At 44.6% G+C, this 23,669-nt stretch overlaps 1 protein-coding gene across 6 annotated transcripts in view; it reads left to right on the top strand.

Annotated features, from left to right (window-relative positions):
* The window catches only part of TLE1 (TLE family member 1, transcriptional corepressor), a 91,159-nt gene extending 68,537 nt beyond the window's left edge, over positions 1–22,622 (top strand). For all 6 annotated transcript variants that reach the window (XM_040449276.1, XM_040449275.1, XM_040449278.1 and 3 more), the window contains 6 exons: positions 12,896–13,145; positions 15,257–15,504; positions 19,158–19,305; positions 20,738–20,888; positions 21,807–21,883; positions 22,039–22,622. In XM_040449276.1, the coding sequence (XP_040305210.1) occupies positions 12,896–13,145; positions 15,257–15,504; positions 19,158–19,305; positions 20,738–20,888; positions 21,807–21,883; positions 22,039–22,146 (982 nt within the window). In that variant the 3' untranslated portion in view covers positions 22,147–22,622. The remainder of the gene's footprint in view (positions 1–12,895; positions 13,146–15,256; positions 15,505–19,157; positions 19,306–20,737; positions 20,889–21,806; positions 21,884–22,038) is intronic.
* The last annotated feature ends 1,047 nt before the right edge of the window (positions 22,623–23,669 follow it).

A 23,669-nucleotide genomic window follows, 5' to 3' on the forward strand; every position in this document is an offset into this window, starting at 1 on the left:
GTTTTGTCTACAGTAGGAACTGGTAGAGATGTTAGGAATTTACAGTGACATCTAGGCCCAGGGAAGAGCAGGACTGGGGCAGGGGGAGGAGTGTTGCAAATGCTTTCTTACCTGGTAGATCTCTTCTGATTGAATAACCATGAACTGCTATGTCATGTATTTTCTTGGGTATGCCCCTCTGCATCCAGCCTGAGATGCCCCAGGGCACGTAATGGGTATTTATCTGTCGTCTCTGGCAGTGTGGCTGTTCTGTGTCCTACAAACTGGTGAGAGGATAAAGGGCAAATGAGTAATGTGAATAAGAGGCAATAATTAATAATAACTGATGAGTCTTCAGGGGAATAATGCACAAGTAATGCCAAGTTCAACTGACCAGTAGGGAAAGCCAGTTTCAAGAGTTGGAGGTGTGGGGGTACGTCTGGCTGCCAGGACCCCACCCTGAATGGGATATGTGAGGCAGATGGGGTGGGGTGACAAGAGCAATAAGCTGTCATGATGGTGTTGGAGGTTGCTGTGCAGAGGACTATTAACTCAGACCTAACTAGGTCCTTACTGTGGTGTGTGTGTTCATAATGCAATTAGACACCAAGTTTAAACCTTCTGTGAATGATAATACTGGTGTCATTTACTAAAGCCAAAATATTCATGTCCTTGGCTTGTGAGCACGTTGGATTTCTTTGTGTTCACAGCTCCATTATAGGATACGATGTGTTCAGGGACAATGACAGTGGGTTCAGCAGCAGAGTTGTGAGGGCGAGTCTCTGGATCAGAGTGGTCACTGCTCTCCAACACAGTGAAAAAACATTTTTTAGGATTTTCTTTTAAGTTTGAGGGGAGCTATATTATGTGAGGATGATCGAGTTAATATCAGAGGGAAAAATGGGAGTTCACCATTGTCTTTGGGGTCTGGGCTATACATTTTACTCCCCTTGTTTTGGTCCATTAATTAGCGTGAGAGGACTTCCTGTCCTCATTGTTGAGTAAAGGAATACTTCTTGAGGCAATGCTTCTCCAGTTTTTTTCCCAACATGACCAAGATTGGTACTCTTGTAACAGACAAGTACAGATGAATAGGGGAAGAAAGCTAGAAAATACAAGCCCAAGTTTTTTATTACAAGAGTCAGCTGTCAGGAACTGACTTTATCAAGCTGCTGTAGAAACGTTTTCAACACCTACTCTCCATGAGTGAGCTGATGTCAGTGCAGAGAGTAGCAAATGTTTGCAGACCACACTTTGAGCAGCTTTGGTGTGAAGCACTTGAGAGAATGGTGGAAAAACCAGCATGGCCAGGGTGAGGGTGAACAAGGTGTGGTAAAAGTTTGCAGGTGTCACCCTCTGAGAAATACCAATTGAAGTAATATTTGGGTAGGGTGATGGATGGCTGTCCGTGGACATTTAAGCAAGATCCACATGTCAGACTCTGTGCTAGATGCTGGGCAGGCTCTAGGAAAGAGAATGTTCATCTTCCCTGCCTTTGGGGGCCTATTGATGTGGAAACATTAAAGGGACAAATGCTGTGATTACACTTGTGAGAGGTGCTGTGGAGGCAGAGCAGCGTAAAGAGTGACCACAGTTAAGACGGGAAGGGCTTCCTTGGGGTGAGGGAGATACACAGAAAGCTGAGGCTTGTGCAAGAGAAACAAGCCCACAGGGCAGAGAAAGTGGAAAAGGTGGGCCCTTGTAGGTAGACGGGACAGCCCATGACCTATTCCTAGGGATTCATGTGCAAACGCATGGGTGCCTCCCGAGAGCGGGCAGTACAGCCAGAAGAGTTCAGTTGGGGCTGGAGGGACCTTCAGAGTGCCTCTAGCATAAATGTCTACCTGTGCATCAAGTCACCTATGATAGCCTCTTCAGGTGGCTGTGTGCCTCTGACCGAGCATGTCTAGTGACAGGGACTTGCGGGTGCCTGGAGGAAGCCATTTTCCCTGGCTCTGTCAAAATTGCTCCAGCCCTTGAGCTGAGATCCGTCTCCTTGGAACCTTTATCCATCAGTCCTGGTTCTTTTCTACCCCTGGAGACCACACAGTGCACCACTAATCCATCGTCCCCACAATAGCCCTTCAGATATTTGGAGACCACCAGCTTGCCGTGAGGCTTCTCTTCTGGCTGAATATGTCCGTTGCTTCAGCCCTCTCTTGTGGGATGTGATTTCAGGTCCCCACACCATCTGCTCACTAAAATCTAACAGTCACCTCCCTCTTGTCCCCTCTTTCATAGATTTCATTGAGACCTGCTACATAGGCATGGGGGACCCTATTGGAAGCTCACAGCTTAGTGATGGAGAGACTACATTAATCAAATAATCACAAAAATAAGTGCATAATCATAATTGAGAGAAGAGTTATGACCGAGAGGAACACTATCCCATCAAAGCATGTGACAGGCTGATCCTTTCTGAGAGGGTCAAGAAAGAGTGTTCTGAGCTGCTTTAACTCCATAGGGGCTGGACTTAAACCTCTAGGCTGAGGAGCCTGTATATGCAAAGGCCCTGTGGCCTTACTTTTATTTTTTTTTAATCAAAGTGGAAGAGAGCAAGGTAGGTGACTTGTGTTGCCACTGTTCTGTACTTGTTGTTGGTGTCACAGTGATGTAAGATCTCAGTAGGGTTTCCCAGCCAACCTGGTCATTTTCCCTGTCTCCCTCACCCCCATAACAGTGTCTCCGAACTTCAGTTTGTTAAAGGCATCTTCCCCATTCTCTCTGACATCTGGCACAAACTGTAGCCTGTAATTCTTCCTTTTTTAAGTCACATTTTACCAATCTTATTCGTTAAAATCCCCACTTATTTCCTACTCACTTTTGTCAGTAAGATCCTAGGTGAGTGTGCCCCTTTTTATTTGTTTAAATGTTTATTTATTTATTTTGAGAGAGATTGAAAGAGAGAGAGAGTGAGCACGGGCAGGGAACGGGCAGAGAGGGAGAGAGTCCCAAACAGATTCCATGCTCAGCAAAGAGCCTGAGGCAGGGCTTGATCCTACAACCTTGGGATCACGACCTGAGCTGAAACCACAAGTTGGACATTTAACTGATTGAGCCACCCAGGCACCCCAAGTTTTCCCCCTTTTAAAGTGCTTACCTGGTTAGGTCCTTTCTTGCATCAGAGATCTTCAGGAGTTGCACATAAACTCGTGATGGGGGACATTCAAGGCCCTTCTGGTAGTATTACCCCCACCTGCTTTTCTAGCCTCATGTCATGTGTTCCTTGCATCTTGTGCTTGGGCTGAAAGAGATAACGTTCCATTCCCTGAAAGCCTTTCCTTCTTCTCTGGAGCAGTGAGCCTTCTACCAGTCTTACCTCTTCCTGTGGGAATACTTCTTGTCCTTCCTGTCTAGCCACTTCTGTTGCTGCCTTAACTCGAAGCCTTCACTGATGCCTTGTTAAATGTGAGCCCTCTCCAGGAGCACCTTGTAACATCTTGTGACATGTTGCACACCATGGCCTTGAGTTATCATCATGTGTGCATGTCATACTTCTACCTGCTTCTTCCCCACTAGAATTGAAGCTTCTGAAGTCCCTCTGTCCCTCTGAGCTCATATACCCAGTAAACACATATTTGGTGCATTGAGTAGGTGGGAGATGAGTCCAGAATTGTGTAAGACTCTATGATTCATCCTTTCCAAAGGAGATTCACATTTTGCATTTTAGAGTTCAGCACTGTTGATTTATAAGAGGTAACCCTGACTGTGTTTTCAAACCCTTGAGGCGAGATTTAATTGGTATTATTTGGTCAGCTTTATGTGAACTCACTTTTAGTTTTAGGAAATGTGCTCCCCTGAGCTTTGTGGCGATCCCCGGTAAGAGAAATTCTCAAGGTTAGTCAGGTCAACATCTCTTTGCTATGCTTCCCACTGCGCTACCCCCAAGACGTCATTTTGGCCCTGATGTACTGGCTTCCTCCCCATAAATACTTGGGAGCTGGGCTCTACCTGCCTCGTGTAGTAGCACCTAGAGGTCAGTAATAACTCAGACTAATAATAGTTTGGCTTAAGATTCCAGCTTAGTTCCAAGTTCCTTCACCCTGTGTTTTAATGCTAGACATGTAATTGAGAAATCTTACACCCACTCGTTTAGTGTTTAAATAAATCTTTAAAGTACCTTTTTGGAGTTGGAGCCTAAAGAGGAAAGAAAATCTTAACTACATATGGGGTAAAATTGCCTCTTAGGAAAACATGTTTTGCAGCAGTGAATAGAGGCCATCCCCGCTGCTAGCCAAGGAGACATTTCCGTGGTCAGTCCCCCCTCCCTCCCCAACTCCTTTCCATTCTTGATCTTGCTTCTGGTTCCTCTGTTGACGATGTCTAGATGTCTAGAATCCACAACTGGCTTGTTTAGTGGATTTGAAAATTAATTCAGCCCTCTTTTTACTTGGCATGGTTTTTGGGTATTTTTTGTCTGTTAAATGCTGAAAGTACCTTGCCTGTTTTGTGCCATATTATCACCATTGGGTTTTGGTTTATTTTACGTATTTATTTATTTATTTTTATTTTTATTTTTTTTTTAATTTTTTTTTCAACGTTTTTATTTTATTTTTGGGACAGAAAGAGACAGAGCATGAACGGGGGAGGGGCAGAGAGAGAGGGAGACACAGAATCAGAAACAGGCTCCAGGCTCCAAGCCATCAGCCCAGAGCCTGACGCGGGGCTCGAACTCACGGACCGCGAGATCGTGACCTGGCTGAAGTCGGACGCTTAACCGACTGCGCCACCCAGGCGCCCCACGTATTTATTTTTAAAGTTTATTTATTTATTTGGAGAGAGAGAGCACGTAAGCATGTGTAAGCAGGGGGGAGGGACATAGAGAGAGAGAGAATTCCAAGCAGCCTCTGCACTGTCAGCGAGGAGCCCTTCATGGGGCTCCATCTCATGAACTCCCAGATCATGACCTTAGCCGAAATCAAGAGTTGGACGCTTAACCAACAGAGCCACCCGAATGCCACATTTGGGTTTTGGTTTAATTTCTATTTTTATACTCTTTGATCTTCTGGCATTGCAGAGTTAATTTCTTGAGAATCTGTTGAAATGTGAGGCCCTTTATTTTGATGTGTTATGTTTAGTTACTAGACAGTTGTCCTCCCTGCACATATCTCCCTTCTCCCTCCTCACCTCCTCAGAAATGCCTTTCAGTTTATCAGATAGAAATGTAGTTTATTTCTTGCTCAGATAATGCTTCTTTGCCCATAGTAGTTGGTTCCTTTGCTAGACTTTTCAAATTCAGCTTAGAAATGACTGTATTTTAAACTTTTCTTTGTCTTATTTTTCATCCAGGAATCTCTCGGTTTGAATCTTTGCCCTGCATGGAAGCCTCGTTGCTCCCCTAACACATTTACACGTTTTGAAACATTTAGTTGGTGGAAGAAGTAGGGCCTAGAATTCAGAATCATGAATGCTAACTTTGCTAGAGAATCTCCTAGTTTATCAAGTAGCCAGTCTCCTGTTTTCTCTGTCTAGTGATTTTCCTTATCATGTCCATTCTAAGAAGTTCTGCATTTGCCTTTTCAAGAAACGAGAATGGCCATGTGTTAAAGTAAATAAGGAAACAGACAAAAAAAGGCTCTCATCTTAATGCTTTAAGTTCACACCGTGTAATCGAATTGTTAGCAAAGCCCTCCATTCATGTAGAAATGCTGTCTTCCAAATAGGGTACGAATTGTACCCTGATCTGCATATTTGCTGTTTGGGAGGAGGCCAGGAGGCCAAGCTGGAAAAATTCTGCATTTTATAGATGTTATGGGTGAGAGATGCAGACCCTAAGAAGAGTTAAAGATCAACCTTGTTATATTGGCGGTGAAGGAGATTTTAACATAAATAGATGAATTATATTCCCAAGGACCTGTTTTTTTTCCCCTGAAATCTTAGAATAATATGGCTCTGATTTCCTTATGACCTCACATTACAATCCCCCCAGTCACCACCTTCATTGTACTCATTCTTGAGGCTAAGAGTATCCTCCACCATCATAAATTACATTATTCTCATCTACCTTAGAATGACCCACATGCTCCAGCCCTCAATCAAAGCCTCCAGTGCCAGGACTGTATAATGAAATTGCACTGATGACATTGACATGAAGGTCTCTTTTGTGTAAGTTACGTGTTTCTATCATGATGGGCATGTGTTCTCCCTCTTCAGGGGATGGTGTCCAACGTAGTGCCAATGTGAAGCTAGGTCAAAGATTAAAAGTTCTACGTTTGTGGCAGGCCTGCCCTGGGTGCCCTGGACTTGGATCTTGGCTTTTCCATTTACTTTTTAAGTTTATTTATTTATTTTGAGAGAGAGAGTGAGAGAGCGCACACGTGCTTGTGTGCACAAGTGGGGGAGGGCAGAGAGGGAAGGAGAGAGAATCCCAAGCAGGCCCCACTCTGTCAGCAGAGAGCCTGACTCGCGGTTCAAACCCACGAACTATGCGATCATGACCTGAGCTGAAACCAAGCATTGGACACTCAACCAACTGAGCCACCCAGGTGCCCCTACTTAAAGCTATGCTTTTCAGTGGCCAGACACAGGATCATGCTTTTTTGCATGCGACCTATGGCAGCTTCTGCCGTGTCTTGCTTTGGAAGGAAGGGTCCTGCATCCACTGGGCTCTGCTGACTTAGGGAAGGGCCATGGATTTTACTCCATTACTATAGTTGCTTTCATTGTTCTTTGTTTTGGTTCAGAATACCTCTCTAGGGACCACTTTTCCCCTCCCCAGGAATGTTGATAGCATTTCCCAGCGACATTTGGTACGACTACTGGAAAATTCTTGGGGAAGGTTGGTTGGCATAACCCAAGTGGCTAGAAGACCCTCCTCCACTTTCTTGTAGCTTTCTCTCCTTGCCAGGGCGACCTCTCGTGCCTCAGTTTAATAAGTGATTAGGGTAGCAATAAATGACCTGGGGAATTGAGATTCATGTACTGAGTGCCAGCTGTATGCGAGCTGGCAAAGTCCACTGAGAAAAACGGTGAATGAGAAGTGTCAACACGTGCAGTGGTCCACAGTTCTGATACGTGCCATAGTTGAGATTTACAGGAAGAGCTAGGACCCTGGAAAATAACCCTCCTGCCTGCAGAAGTTGTGGCCCACCGAGGGGGAGAGAGAACAAGTGCCTGAGCACGTCGGAGGGAGGCGGTGCTATTCTAAGCAGGAGGGAACAGTTTGTGCACAACTCAGAGATGTGACGGCATATGATATTTTAGGGGACTGGCCCATCATTCCACATGGCAGGGAATTTAGGATACAGGACGGTCATGTGAACTGAGGCCCAGTGACACTAAACCTGGTAATACAGCAAGAGAGTCCCTGCTGAGAGCGCCAAGTCCACAGGCAGCAAGGTCTCGGCCACAGCCATTACCTCCGGGGTCCATGGTTCTCCATCACTGTTGACCGGATCCTGCTGCTGTTCCTATTTCCAGCAAACCAGCAACTCTGTAAACACCTGTTTTCCTTTGGTCTCAGAACACAGCATAGTTTTATTAGCAGGAGTCTGTCTGCTAGGAAAAAACCTGCTTCTCCAAAACACAGTCTTGTTTTCCAGCCTGCCACTCCCTGTGAGGATTCCCAATGGGGACTCTTTGAGTTTGAGTTCCCGCACCTCTTCTGTGTGTCCAATAAAGGAAGAGTCATCGGCTCTGGAAGAGTTTGATTTTATTCCGTTTTTACATTTGTGCTGTCCAGGGGGCTTTATTTTTTTCAGTTCTCCCGACTAGATCACAGGATTAGGCCCTCATCAACAGGTGTTTGTTCAGAAAGCTGGGTTGAGGGGGGTGCTCAGTTCTGTGCAGGTGGGTGGCCCCAGCAGTGTGGCCTCTAACAAGAGTGCCAGGGACTTATTCTTTCCACTTCACAGTTTGCCCCAGTCCTAGCTAAACATTTTCCTCTCCTCTTTGCCAAATACTATCTCCCCATTCTTGTCCTTAGGGATTTATGGATTTCCTGGTTTTCTTTGCCTAGTCACTGCTGTATGCTTTCCCGACTCCCACCCACACCTTCCTCCCGTTGTGCATTCCTTGCCCTTACCCTTGTCCACTGATAAAAGAGCCCTTGATGGAGCATACCCTCACTTTCCTCTTTTTAATACCAATGCTCCCATTTTCTGAAGGCCCCTGCAGGTGTGGAGTGTGGCGTTCGATGTTTTATGGTTTTGTAGCTGCTTTCATCCTCACAGCAATCCTTGCAACCCTTCTGTTTTGTTAATTATTTCTATCTTGTGGATCAGGAATGGACACATTATAGGCTGCAGATAGGCTGGTAAGGACGACCACAGTTAGTGAGGTCAGCGAGCCAGGCATTTCCTGTATATTTAACAGTAGAGTCAGGGCTCTCGACTTGGCTGTGGACTCAGTCTACTTGATCATGGGTCAGGAGCCCTCTTGACTTTTTCTTGAATAAACAAATAAATCTCACCTTTATCTTAAAATTGAGATATATACATAAGGGTGCCTGGGTGGCTTAGTTGGTTAAGCCTCCAAACTCAGGTCATAATCTCATGGTTCATGGGTTTGAGCCCTGAGTTGGGCTCCATGCTGACAGCGTGGAGCCTGCTTGGGATTCTCTCTGTCTCCCTCTCTCTCATCCCTTCCCCCGCTCGTGCTCTCTCTCAAAATAAATACATAAACTTAAAAAAACACTAAAAAATATTAAAATTGAGATATACCTATAGAAGAGTGCATGAATCATATGTGTATAGCTCAGTGACTTTTCACCAGGGACACTGACAAAGCCCCTCTCACGTTCCTTGCAGTAGCTGTGGGGAATCACCACTCTGGATTAATATTACAGATGAATTCTGCCCGTATTTGAAATTCTATAAATCCAGTCATTCCATGTACATTCTTTGGTGGCTGGCCTCTTTCTGAATTCAGGCTTGTGAGGTATTTATTAAATCCTCACTCTCAATTTATAAATTCCCCTTCCTGGTTGATTTTACTTTTCCTTGTTCTTCAATAAGTAGGAAATCTAAGTTTCCTTCTGGGAAGTCTTTAACGTTGCCATGATATGCCATCAATGTGGCCTTTTCTCAACAAGATTCTTGTTCTTCCTGTAGGTGAATAACTAATTCCAGGCTCTCATTTGCTCCCCTCATTTTTCCTCCCAGTTGATCCCTCTTTGAGACCTATCAGCCCTTTGCATCGGTCTGGTTTGTTCATTTGATTAGGCTTTCCAGCACAGCGGGCAGCACCAGCTTCCTGCAAGGCCCCCTGTGACTGATGTATTGACATCCATATGGGTTTCTCCTGGGACCAAGCAGTGTTTACAGCTTCTGGCTGCAGTTCACTACTCTGTGAATCCATTTTAAATTGCCTCAGTATGATATCACAGCCCACCTGTGTGGTTTAAAGAAGGGGACACCTGGGAGAGAGGCGGGTATCTTCCAAAAATGAGTGTACAGCTCTCTGTCTACACTTTGTGCATCGATTTTAATCTGGATCATTTAACTCTATAATAAGTGGGCTTCCAGTTGAAACAAGGTAAAATTGCCTTCCCCTAAAAATCTAGAATTGCTATAAGGGTGCCTGATGGAAAGTTTGCCCACCTGGGGGCACCCACCTTGATTTATGGCAGACCAAGAAACTAACCTTCACACAGCGCCATTATTTTCACAGCATAGAAAGCTTTAAGAGGCAAGTTCTCTCCCCACGTCAGCCATTGTTCTAACCAAATACGTTCAGTTCAATTGTTTTATGAAAACGCTCTGGTCATTTCTCTAAGCTTCACCTGGCGGTTTGTTATTTTCAGTCAACTCATGGTACCTGATGTCTGGGTCACATAACTTACTACTGGACCTTGAAGAATTCTTCCAGAACATGAATAGAGTTAATCTCCAGTTCTTGTGGTCCTATCTTCAGGGCAATACAGTGAATGTTATTTGATTCCAACCCCAAATATCTTGTAATAAATAGCATAGGTTCAATTAACTACAGTGTGCTTATATTAGAATTAGAATATCATGTGGGCTTGATGTGTTACTAAGGACACCAAAGGATACCGTTGGGTAAAAAACAGGGAATTTAGTGGTGTGGTGTTGTAAGGGCTTGCAGCTGTAGTTGTTTTGTATGCATATTTATTTTCTAGGGCATTCTGTAGGGTTCCCATTATGTGTGCTCAATTATTCAAATTAAGAGTAATGTTAAGGATTTGGTTCAGCTAGCCATTTAAGATTAGTTACTGGAACCAGTCTGTCAGGAAATAACATATATCTAAGATTGTGTTGTTTGGTTTGGGGTCAAGGCAGTTCTTTTTCAAGCCTTCCACGTATATGATATTTTGCGTTCATAAAGAGAAAATAATAGCCTAATTTTCTTCTCAAGCTTAGGGAATTATGTGGGTTTTATGTGCAGGCATGTTGGAAACCTAATAACCTTGTATCAGTTTTCAATTTTGTGCGTGCTAAGTTATTTTACAAAATTTGAGTGAACGTTTAAATGAAAATTTGAGTTCTGTGGTAATACCCATGGTCTTTAGATCTGTAAAGGGAATGTAAGGTGCCAATGACAAGTTCCAGAAAGTGCCCCAGACTTATCCCAGAGGGTTATGGAAACTCTACATCCTTCATTTATTATATATGCAGACCTATAGAAAAGGCTTAATGTTGAACTTCTAGACTGCCTAGTGATGTTTCAGATAAGAAGAAAGTGAACATAGTGGTCTCTTCAAAAGTGTCATGTGCATAATTCCATCTGCTTGGATGCTGGGGGCTGGTATTAGCACTTCTGTACCTTCCACCTTCTTTTTTTTTTTTAATGTTTATTTCTTTTTTTGAGAGAGAGAGAGAGACAGAGCACGAGAGGGGTAGGGGCAGAGAGAGGGAGATACAGAATTCGAAGCAGGCTCCAGGGTCTGAGCTTGTCAGTACAGAGCCCGATGCGGGGCTCGAACCCACGAACCATGAGGTCATGACCTGAGCCCAAGTCGGATGCTTAACTGAGCCACCCAGGTGCCCCTGCATTTTCCACCTTCTAAAGTGTCTTTTCTTTGTGCATGTTTTATATCTGTAATATATTATTGCTTGGAGTTTAAATCATTAGATCACAAAACATAAAATATGCCTTAAGATTTTGAGGTGGAAACAAATATGTACTGGGATTAGGTTTGTATTTAACAGGAGAGGAAAACAATAGCTTAAGCAACATGAAGGTTTATTTCTCTCTCCCATAAAAGATCCTGGCTGTCAGTAGCCCAGGGCAGGTCTCACAGCCCCACAGTGTCACAGGGCCTCTGCATCCTATCTTTGTGTTCTTTTTTTTTTTTTCAACGTTTATTTATTTTTGGGACAGAGAGAGACAGAGCATGAACGGGGGAGGGGCAGAGAGAGAGGGAGACACAGAATCGGAAACAGGCTCCAGGCTCCAAGCCATCAGCCCAGAGCCCGACGCGGGGCTCGAACTCACGGACCGCGAGATCGTGACCTGGCTGAAGTCGGACGCTTAACCGACTGCGCCACCCAGGTGCCCCACCTATCTTTGTGTTCTACTTCCTTCAGCAATTGATTCCATCTTCAGAGTCACCTTGAAGGTGACCCCAAAAGGGCTGGCTGAGCAAGGCACCTTGCTCATAGTTGAGGCAGTGGAAGGAAGAAGAAAAGAGGATGGGAATCCTGATCTTCCTCACTTAAAATTTTTTTTTTCTTTTAATTAATCGCCTTTGTTTTTTAGAGCAGTTTTAGGTTCATAGCAAAATTGAGCCAAAAGTACAGAGAGCTTCTGGATCCCCTGGCGTCCCTCTCTTTGAAGTTATGAACCACATGCCCCCAGCAGCGCATGTATGTTGAGCATGTACCTCTTACTGCTGAAAACGTGGCATACCTAGCCAAAGGGAAGCTGGGGAGGGTACCAAAGAGTACTTTGCTGCCTTAGATAAAACTGGGGTTCGTGGCCAAGGTAGGGAGATTGTTGAGGAGAAAACTTGAAATCTGTCATAAAGTTGGAGTGCCTGGGTGGCTCAGTTGGTTAGGCCACTGACTTCGGCTCAGGTCATGATCTCACGGTTCGTGGGTTCTAGCCCCGTGTCGAGCTCTGTGCTGACAGCTCAGAGCCTGGAGCCTACTTCAGATTCTCTGTCTCTCTCTCTCTCTCTCTCTCTCTCTCTCTCTCTCTGCCCCAGCCTCCCCCAAAATAAAAATATACATCAAAAAAAAATCTGTCATAAAGCCAATCGTTTATTGGGGCACCTAGGTGGCTCAGTCAATTGAGCATCTGACTTCGGCTCAGGTCATGACCTTGTGGTTTGTGGGTTTGAGCCCTGCGCCGGGCTCCCTGCTGTCAGCACAGAGGCTGCTTTAGATCCTCTGTCCCCCTGTCTCTCTGCCCCTCCTCTGCTCACGCTCTGTCTCAAAAATAGATAAACATTTAAAAAAAGAGAGAATCTTTTATTATTTTTTCTTGATTATGCAAAAGAGTAACTTCAAGCCTGAAACTGGTACGTTTAGAAGTGTTTTCATATGTTAGTGTTGGAATATAGTGTTTACTGTGTGAAATTATTATGAGTTCTTGAGGGCTTCATCTGAAGCATAAAAAATAATCATTTAAAATTATGGTAAGAAATCATACAATTATACAGGGTGTGTTGGGAAGGAGGTATTTTATGTTAATTAGGAAGCGTGGTTAGCGTCGTAGATGGGATTTGAAGGGATGCTTTCTGGAATGGTTAGGCACAATTGAGAAATTTCTAAATATTTAAAAAATACAGTTTAATATATGTACACCCTAGACTTCTGCTATTATGTATTTTAAATTTGTTCCTTCGGTAAATACTTCAGCTTCTGTTGATTTCAGAAGAGAATCATGAGGAGAATCGTTCTTTCCTCTTCTTCCTCACAGAAGCTGCTGAGGTGATGACTAACTGCTTTATGATCCGTGTTTTCTCTGTCTCCTCTCCTGTCTCTCTCTCTCTAACTGTCCCCTTCCCCAAAAGTGCATACTCCTTCCACGTCACCGCGGACGGTCAGATGCAGCCAGTCCCTTTCCCCCCCGACGCCCTCATCGGACCCGGCATCCCCCGCCACGCGCGCCAGATCAACACCCTGAACCACGGGGAGGTGGTGTGCGCGGTGACCATCAGCAACCCCACGAGACACGTGTACACGGGCGGGAAGGGCTGCGTCAAGGTCTGGGACATCAGCCACCCCGGCAACAAGAGCCCCGTGTCTCAGCTCGACTGTCTGGTGAGCGAACAGGAACTGGTGCACAAGGGTAATGTCTCCCTGGAGACTCAATAAGGAAATAGCTGTTTGGGCCTGGGTTTTATTCCCATTATGAGGAAATGGAAGCCCTTTCTGTTTCCTGCGTTAGCTATTTAGCCCCCGCACCACCACCACCCCGCCCGAAATGTGAAGGTTTCATTTGTTGCTGTTTCAGTGGTTAAATCCCAGAGTTGATGGATTTCTTTCACAAAATATTTTACAGTGGTTTACAGAAGCTGTCCTTGTTTGAACGTGTACTCAGAAGGGGGTTTCCCATTGAACTAGGCCTGGACTCTGAGTCCTGCGGTCCACTTAACTTGTGATTTCCCTACAGCCTTTGCATAAATATTGAATAGTAAACATTTCATAATGTGGCATAAAAACCGTTCTGAACAGGGCCTGTGTTTTCAGGGAGACCTGGGAGGGCTGGCTGGGTTTTATTACCTTAACTTCGAGAAAGGTTAATAGATCACACTGCAAGGAAACCGGGCGGCCATCCGCAAAACTGGAACGGTGAGAACGCTTTCCCAAGGCACCCGAAGCCACCTCCTCCCAGAGTATGAGGATGCCATTTTGCATTTTTCAGGATCCATACTCCATGTTGGGACATGTTCCCTTCTCTGAACTGTAACCCCAGAATTTACAGACCACGTACCATTGGCCCTAAGCAGACTAAAGGCCACCTTGCCCCTGATGTGGTGTCTGCTTGCACTTCGCCGTGATGGGTGGAACAGTTCACCCGCTGCGTGCCTAGCGACTGGTGAGGATTCCAGAGACAGAGTGTTCAGAAAGAAGAATGGTGTTTTTGAGATACAAAAGCCTTTTTTGGAGTAGTTATTGATTTATTTTATTTTCAATTTTATTTTTTAATGTTTATATTTTTGAGAGAGAGAGAGACAGAGTGCAAGTGGGGGAGAGACAGAGAGAGAGGGAGACAGAATCTGAAGCAGGCTCCAGGCTCCGAGCTGTCAGCAGAGCTTGACATGGGACTTGAACCCATGAACCGAGAGATCGTGGCCTGAGCTAAAGTCAGACACTTAACCAACTGAGCCACCCAGGCGCCCCATTGATTTATTTTTTAATCAGATAACTTTATTTTTATTTTAATGTTTATTCATGAGAGAGCGAGCGCAAGCGGGGGAGGGGCAGAGAGAGGGAGACACAGGGTCTGAAGCAGGCTCTGTGAATTGGATGTGAGGCTAGAACTCACAAACTATGAGATCATGACCTGAGCCGAAGTCCGATGCTCAACTGACTAAACCACCCAGGCGCCCAAATCAAATAACTTTAAAAAATCTCCATTAATGAAATTGAAACACGCTGAAACATAGCCGGACATTCTAAAATAGTAGGAGTATTTTGTAACGTTCATCGCCTCTTTTGAAATTTATGAGTAATAGGTCAAAGCATAATGAAAACTTTAGCTCGGTCTATTTGGGTTGAAGAATAGCAATTACTTCTTTCAGGGAGGGGAGGGTTATTTTAGGTCTCACCTTACTTTTTTAATGTGTGTTGCTTTCGATAGGAAGATGCCATCTTTTATCGATTTCTTTGGACTGAGAGGCTTGAATATGGTAGCAGCCATGTTATCGCCTGAGAAAGCAGCTCTGTTAAATTCTTAGTAAGGATCCACATGACTAGTGCAAGCCTTAGGTAGAGATTTAAGAGTAACGAAAATCAAAACCTAGGCAGTAGGTCTGCAGTTTCCAAATAGTAAATAATGGAGGGTGGTAAGGTCGGACATTTATAAGCTAGCTTTGAAAAGTGGTTTCTTCATAGAGAGGTACATGTACACCTATCTTGCATCCACTGATCATTTCAGTTCTTTCTACTCATCAGGAAACTGAACGTCGGGAACAGTTCTATCCAAATGTTTGCACGTGCCCAAGCAAGCCCAGGAGTTTGTTTTATTTACCGTTTCAAAGGGGACAGTTACAACTCGATCCCAATTTTTACAACAGAACTCTTGCTTTATTAAATAGCGTCCATGAAATACTATTTTTCAAGTCGAAAACCAAGATAGCAGTTAGAGAACATGGGATTGTTAGTGCTGGCTAATGCATCATAGCAATTGAATTACATTTATTTCACAGAACAGAGATAACTACATCCGTTCCTGCAAATTGCTCCCTGATGGTTGCACCCTCATCGTGGGAGGGGAAGCCAGCACTCTGTCCATCTGGGACCTGGCGGCTCCGACCCCGCGCATCAAGGCGGAGCTGACGTCCTCGGCCCCTGCGTGCTACGCCCTGGCCATCAGCCCCGACTCCAAGGTCTGCTTCTCGTGCTGCAGTGACGGCAACATCGCGGTCTGGGACCTGCACAACCAGACGCTGGTGAGGTGAGCAGACATGGTTGTCTATGGTGGGTGTTCCCTCCTTAGGTACCTGGGCTTGAAGGCCTCCTGTCCCCTCTGTTTCTCTGGCTGCACCCAGGCTCTCGGCCCATGTTCAGAGCCTCTTTTGTGCCAGGCTGGGAGTTCCAGGTATTGGGAGTATGAAGACAAAACTGTGGCAGTTGCCCTCTGGGGGGCTTACAGTCTGGCTGCTATGCTCAGTGTCCCCCACAATTTATATTTACCTCCCTGATGTCCCCATTCTTCAGCCACTTGCAGTTGCCAGACCTGTCCAAAAAGTATTCCTGATTTTTGCCAAGGGGCAGCACGTGCACCATGGATTACCTGGCAGTATCAAGGGTCCTTAATGCTCGATGTTTTTGGCTTTGGCTAGAACTTTGTGCAAATAGGAGCCGAGTGATAAAGGAGAACAGAAAACCAACAAAAGGACATGAGAAGAGGAGATTCCATGAATTTTACTCGCAAAATGATTTTATTTATTTTTTTCTAAATGTTTATTCAGTTTTGAGAGAGAGAGCGTGAGCAGGGGAGAGGCAGAGAGAGAGGGAGACAGAGAAGCTGGCTCTGCCTGACAGCAGACAGCTCAATGTGGGGCTCAAAGCCACGAACCGTGAGATCATGACCTGAGCCAAAGTCGGACGTTTAACTGACTGAGCCACCCAGGTGCTCCCACAAAAATTATATTAAAGTATACATGTTTCTCAGTAACTAAATCAGCCCTTTCCAGGGGTTACTCCAGCCAGGAATGGGCCCAGCTTCCTGGAATCATTCCTCTGAACTGTGACAGCTGCAGTCCTGCCATCTCTGTGTCTCTCCTCGGCTCTGGCCACCTCATTCCCTCTGCCGAAGTCGAAGTCCACACTTAACAGCAAAGTCTTTGTAAAGGGAAGCACTAGCTAAACATCCCAGGGAAAACCTGTCATCTTTTGCTTTTTTGTTTTCTATTTCATCTTCGCTCGGAAATGGTCTTTGTTGATAGTGTGGTTTTAGGCGTGTAGATTATTTAGCAGGGCTCTTCTCATGCTTTGGGCCCAAGTGCCACAGTGAAGGGGACAGACTTTAGGAGTCATTATAGCAGCTTCGTCTCCCTTCAGACCTCTTCTGTAGAAATCCAGTGTCACCAAACCAGGCTCTGTCCCTGCGTACGGGTGACACTCTGGTAGTAATTTTTCCCTTGTAGGGCACTGGGCAACTCAGAATGAGCAAAACTGACAAACGTAGCTGGAGCTGACAGCCACTTCAGACTTTTTTAGCCTAGCAAGTGTTTGTTGTTTTTCTTCTCTTCTTCTTTTTTTTAAAGTTTATTTAGTTTGAGAGAGAGAGAGAGAGAGAGCGCGCGCGCAGGGGAGGGGCAGAGAGAGATGGAGAGAGAGAATCCCAAACAGGCTCCACACTGCCAGCACAGAGCCTGATGCAGGGCTGAAACCCAGGAACCATGAGATCATGACCTGAGCCAAATCCAAGAGCCAGATGCTGAATGACTGAGCCACCTAGGTGCCCCTCTTCCTCTTCTTTTTTTGAAAAAAATCTTAATAAATAGCACTTTCAAAATTTTAATTCTAAGTGCTTTTCAAACACTAATCCTTTTAATCCTCATAATGTCTGCATTGTAATTATCCTAATTTCATAGATGAGGAACCCGAGGTACAGAGAAGGTAAAAGTCAGCTTGTCTGCTCACACATTCGGGCGTGGGGGAGACGTGATGGGGTGCAGGCATGCTGCTGTCCTGTCTGTGCCCTGAACCCCTGCTCTGTGCTGGCTCCCGGGAGTAAGCACCTGCTGGATACAATGGGGTAGTGCTTTACAAATGTCTTGCTCCGTGTGGGCTGACCACATGCGGCTAGTGGCTACTCTGTGTGAGAGGGTAGCATAGAATCTGCTGAGCATCTCAGTATCTACCGAGACCCACCACAGCCTGGGCAGTCCTGGTATCTGCCTTCTAGGAGGCTGAGGTAGTGCTGCGATGTGCGGACAGGGGGGTAGAGGAGCCACCACCAAGCACCTGAAGTCAGAAGAGAACAGCATTTGTAGTCAAGGCGAGAAAGTGTTTTATGACCTCTAGAGGATGCAGAGGGAGGTCACTGGGTTTCCAGAGCAGTTTGATGGAAAGAAGAGCAAATCAGCTTTCAAAAGCTGCATCTGGGACCGGCGTGACCCACGGGGGAGTCTTGGAGGCAAGCTGGGGTGGTTGGGGGGAACGTTTGTGTGCATGGGACAGGGGTGGGGGCAGAGAACTAAGATGGGCATTCAGAATAGCTTTTGGAGGAACAATTTTTGAAATGATAGCTCTCACCTTGTCTCAGAATTCACAGCAAGTGGTGCTTTTGTCTTATCTTCCATGCTCTTTAAATTTTTTTTTTTTTCAACGTTTATTTATTTTTGGGACAGAGAGAGACAGAGCATGAACGGGGGAGGGGCAGAGAGAGAGGGAGACACAGAATCAGAAACAGGCTCCAGGCTCTGAGCCATCAGCCCAGAGCCTGATGCGGGGCTCGAACTCACAGACCGCGAGATCGTGACCTGGCTGAAGTCGGACGCTTAACCGACTGCGCCACCCAGGCACCCCTCTTCCATGCTCTTTAAATTCCAAGTTCAGTTTAAAAGTTTGGAGCTCTGTGGGAAAAATAAGGGGGGGAAGGGCACCTAGAGGAAGGACAGACATAGAAACCTTCCTCTGAGTGTTGAAATTCCCAAGCCACTTGAATGCATCCCGCCTAATTCACCATAGTGGTTGGCCGTGTTCTGGTCACTTCCCTGCCGGTTCCCTGTTGGCATGCAAAACCGGGTCCGGGACTCACAGATCACCAACCCTGCGGTAGCTCACTTTTGCCTACCCCTCAGCAAACCCTGCCTTTGGCCTGGCAAAGCATCTGTGCTCAGTGAGTCCCTGTTAGTTGATTGGTTTTGGTAGTGTTTTTTGACTGAAGCACAAGGTTTCCCTTTCAGAGAACAAGCATGTGCTCAGCTTCCAGGCAGGGTCCTGCAGAGGTGCCCATGGGGCCGCCTCAGCAATTAGCTCTGACTCTGTTCAGCACCCCGAAGTCAGGAGGCCAGCATGACCCTTTGTCTCTGGGAGTCCAGATTTCCTAATGCAGGGCTCTTTCTAATACAGAAAGCAAGGTTGAGTAAATACGTGAGCTCATGCTTTGTTGGCATGAAGGGCATTGCTGTGTTGATTCACTCATGGAAAAGGAGTGCTTCTGGACCCTGAGCTTATAATGTAGTGATGGAGGCCTACCTCTTTCCTTAGAGAATACACGTGGGATTTTGTGTGTTTGTCCTTTTTCTTTTCTTTTTTTCTTTTAACACTCAAACACTTTTTCCAGACCTGGGAGGAATTTTCCCTTCCAGACGGATTTGTAAGAAGAGGTGTAAGAGTGTATTTAGCTTCTCCCGTATGATGACCTAAAGTGGCATTCCATTTCTTTAACTCTTGGATTGCGAAAAAAGAAAATCCGCAAGTGCTGTTTCCTCCTCAGGGTGGGGGATGTTAGTTTGATCTTGCACATCAGAAGACACTGAGAGATCACACACACACACACACACACACACACACTGAGTCCAAAACTAACAACACAACAGTGTTTACCTTGAGCTCTGGCAGGAAATCATTATTCAATCTGGTTTGTTTTATCAGGCAATTCCAGGGCCACACAGACGGGGCCAGCTGTATTGACATTTCTAATGATGGCACCAAGCTCTGGACGGGCGGCCTGGACAACACGGTCAGGTCCTGGGACCTGCGAGAAGGGCGGCAGCTACAGCAGCATGACTTCACCTCACAGGTGACGGGCTTTTCCCCACCAGGAATCTCTGTGTGGGGCGTCCTGCTCCCTCCCTTCACATCTCATGGTAATAACAACTGGGCCAACAGACCAGGCTTAAATTTGAGATACTGATTAAAAACAACAACAACCCACAGACAAGCAGAACCCCTGAAATGCTTAGAGTGGTTTCTAAAACCCTACTGGTTAAGACCTGCTAGTTGTTTACTTCTACAGGAGTTCATTGAAGGAATTTGTTCAGTGAAGAATAGACGGTTGGACCTGTTGTACATGTTCCCACCATCTAATGTGGGGGTGAGAGAAGATTATTTGATTCACATATAAATAGAGCTTGAAAAATATGCAGGGTTATTATAAGGAATAGAGAACAATCACAACACTCTGGAGTTAATTCATTTCCCTTGCATCAGGGAGCTTAAAAAAGACAGCAGTATCTCACTGGAGGCCCATTTTATTATTCAACCCTTAGAAAATGGACTCAATGGCTGACTAGATTTATGGAAGTTTGAAGTGATATAAAATGGCAACTTTATGGATTGTGAAGACTATCTAGATGTGGAGTATCTGAGTCTGAATCTAGACCTGCTTTGGGAAAGACATTGCCTTGTTAAGTGCCTTCTGTTGGTAGAATTGTTCTTTTGATTACGACTTGTTTACAAGTATGTGTTTTACTAAATTTCATGTCCCTGTTAATCTTTTGTTGAGTTTCTTATAGTCTTCCTCATTCCAGTCTTTTTCCAAATATATGGAGGGTACTGTTTTTGGTCTGCCTTTTTTTTTTTTAAAGCTTTTTAAAATGCCCATCACCCAGCTTTATAGTTTCTAACCCATGACCAGTCTGGTCTCATGTATCATCCCTGCCCCCAAACACTGGATTATTTTCAATATTGGGGTTTTTTTTTTAAGTTTGTTTTTATTATTCATTTTGAGAGAGTGCAAGTGGGGCAGAGAGAGAAGGAGAGAGACAGAATCCGCACTGAGAGTGCAGAGCCCGATGCGGGGCTCAAACTCATGAACCATGAGATCATGATCTGAGCTGAAATCAAGAGTCAGACACTTAACTGACTGAGCCACTGAGGCACCCCTGCACTGGATTATTTTAAAGTAAATCTCAGACACTATCTGCAAGTGTTTCAGTTAGTATCTGCAAAAGACAAGGACCACTTTCAAATGCCATATACACAAATGCTATTATTATTAAGAATAATTTCTTAATTTAATCACATGTGATAAGTGTTCCAAGTTTTCCGATTGTTTCATAAAGGTTTTCCACACTTGGCTTGTCTGGGTTCGGTCTCTTGTGCTGTGGACTATGCTGCAATCTGGAGTTTGCTGATTACATCCCCTCTTCTTGCTATTTTCCCCATTTCTTGTTTATCACTTCTCAGTTCATTGGGCAAAATCACTAGTGAGCCTGTTCTGCTTCCTACAGATATTCTCCCTTGGATACTGCCCAACTGGGGAGTGGCTGGCCGTGGGCATGGAGAGTAGCAATGTGGAAGTTCTTCACGTAAACAAACCCGACAAGTACCAGCTGCATCTCCATGAGAGCTGTGTGCTGTCCCTCAAATTTGCTTATTGTGGTGAGTTTAGCGGAAAGGAAACGGGAGGACACCGATGGCCTCAATGGAAAATACTTCTAAAAAAAAAATTACAGTAGAGATCATGTCTGGAAAAAATGTTCTCTGAGCAGCTGGATGCAATCATTCTATTGTCTTAATATGTCCCTCAGAGCATAGTGATGTCCGTTTCGGCCTGTTTTCGTAATGGGAGAAAGGTCAGCAGGTGATGCAGTTGCCTAATATGATATTTTGACACGGATTTTTTTTTTCTTTTTTTTTTAGCGGGGGAGTCTGAGGCAGAGGTGGAGGACAAGTAGTTACCACTCTGAAGGGGGGCAGGATTTATAGAAGCCTGGGGCAGCCACGTTGGAAGTCATTATGGACTGAGGAGGAGAGGGAAGTAGGGTCAGAGAAGAGAATATTTTTAGCTCCCCTCAGACCATTATACTCTGCAGTGAAGATGAAGAAGTTCACGTAGGGTCAAATATTTGTTCTCAGGATGGATGGAGAGATGTGTAGCCATTAGTCCCTGAGCCCATTCTATGTGCCATGCGTCATGTCTGGCATTTTACTTAAGTTCATCATTTATTCCTTCCTAGTCCCATTTCATCAAGAGGAGACTGAAAGAACAGCAGCTTCACTGATTCACTATTTGAGGACCCACTGTGTGCTGGGTGTGATGCTACCCAAAGTGTATCCGTCTAGTGGCTAATGGGGCTGACACGGTCCCTGCCACTGCTTTGACAAAACCCAAGACCACAGATGGTTCATAGTGGAGCCCAGATTCAAAACCTGCTCTCTCTACTCAAGTTCTAGCCTAACCCGTTGGACATGATAGTTCATGATTAGAAATGCGTGGAGTTCAATTAAGTCCAGGTTGCTAATAGTATAGCAGGAATTTTAATATTGTTGAACTACATGTTCCTTTGCTAATTCTAGGTAAATGGTTTGTGAGTACTGGCAAAGACAACCTCCTCAATGCTTGGCGGACCCCCTACGGAGCTAGTATATTCCAGGTAAGTCAGCGCTCCTTACCAAGAATGACAATTTGATCACGGCATTCGCCGTGACTCCAGGAGCGAAGGTGCCTTCGGAAGCCTGGGGGGGGGGGAGCAGGGCCCCTGAGTATCTCTATTCACATTAAACGTGAGCCTGTTGTTTTCTCTTCCAGTCCAAAGAGTCCTCGTCCGTGCTTAGCTGTGACATCTCTGTGGATGATAAGTACATAGTCACTGGCTCAGGGGACAAGAAGGCTACAGTCTACGAAGTCATCTACTGAAAACATTATGTGGTTTCACATTTATAGTTGAATTGGGCCAAAATGTTTTGAATTTGTAGAAATAGAAAAGTTGTAATTTTAAAAGGAAAAAAACAACAACGTGAAAACCTATTTCCAAACCTTGACACAAAACTACTTTGAGTCTATAAAGAGGAGGCGATGAGTCCATCAACTGAAGGTCACCTATCTACCTAGACCAAACGGAGCACCGAGGCAAAGTGGGCAGAGGGGCCAAGGGATAGGCAGAGCCTGTTTTGTTTTTTTTTTCTTTCTGTGTGATCTGCCGAGATTACCTTTCTGTTCCTTGCAGTTCCCCTCAATGTTCTGTGCTTGGTAGAGCAGTGGTGTCTCCAATGAACTTGTTTCTTGGTTTTGCATCTTGTGAAATGTTTTTTTGTATTTTTGTTGAAGGTTAAACATTTGTATAAATTGTAAATATATTTGGTTTATTACAGTAAAGGCTTTAGTACCAATAAGTGGTTTTCCTTTTCCTTCTTTGTTATTTTTAATCAAAGCTTTGGGATCATTGATGGGGGTTTTATAAGCAAAGTTCACATATTTGCAGAAGTTTAAAAATGAATGCACCTCTTAATTTATAAATATATTTGGACGTCGACTTGCATCACACTAGAACCTAATCAACACGCCTGAGTTACTGGGAACTCAAGACTAGGAATCCTCAGTAATTGAAGGTTTACTAATGGCAGTTTTATCTGGGAAGCTAAAGTGACTTCATCAGGATTCATGTTTTTGCTAAGATACTCTTGTGATTGGAGGTCACAGATTAAAGCTCTGCTTTTTCTTGGTGAATCCTTGGGAGACAGAACATTGTCTTCTGAATGAAAGCCCAGCATCTTCAAATTTTTATTTTCTCCCTTGGCAAGCATCACATCTCAAGACATGTGGGTGACTTGGGTTTAGTGTTAAGACTGACGATATTCACAAAGCTATGGAATTCATTAACCTGTAAAAGAAAGGTTGGGATGCCAACTGATTTTGTCTCATTAATACTCCTTATAATACTCATTATAATTTGATCTATTACATGGAATGACTTAGCCAACCACACCTAGCACTGAGCCCCGTTCTTTTCCTTAAGGCTTTCCCTGAAGCTTCTAGCCATTTCGATCTCTCATTAGTGTGGTCTTCCTCTTTCCACAAAGAGGAAGCTTTCATTGATTTGATTAGATGAAATCTGTAACCCCAGGCTTTTAATAAGTTGACTATGCATGTTTCTTCCCCAAAATGCTCCATGTCTCACTCTTCATATACCTATTATTTACTGTTAGGTTTTAGGAAATAATGGTGAAAATTTTTAAACCAAGTTTCCTGGCTGTTTAAAAATAGCACCTAAGGAATTTTTAATGTTCTTGTTTTCTTATGATCCAGCAAGTTGTTGGAAGTTTGTCTTAATATTTTTCGTTTGTTACCCAGACCGTCTTGTTTTTATACATTTAACAGTATTTTGTTTGCTTTTTACCAAAATATTTGTTTGTACACAGTTTGTTAAATATTTTCTCTTC

The sequence above is a fragment of the Herpailurus yagouaroundi genome, unplaced genomic scaffold, assembly GCF_014898765.1.
Source record: "Herpailurus yagouaroundi ecotype Mexico unplaced genomic scaffold, PumYag 199, whole genome shotgun sequence".
NCBI classification, from domain to species: domain Eukaryota; kingdom Metazoa; phylum Chordata; class Mammalia; order Carnivora; family Felidae; genus Herpailurus; species Herpailurus yagouaroundi.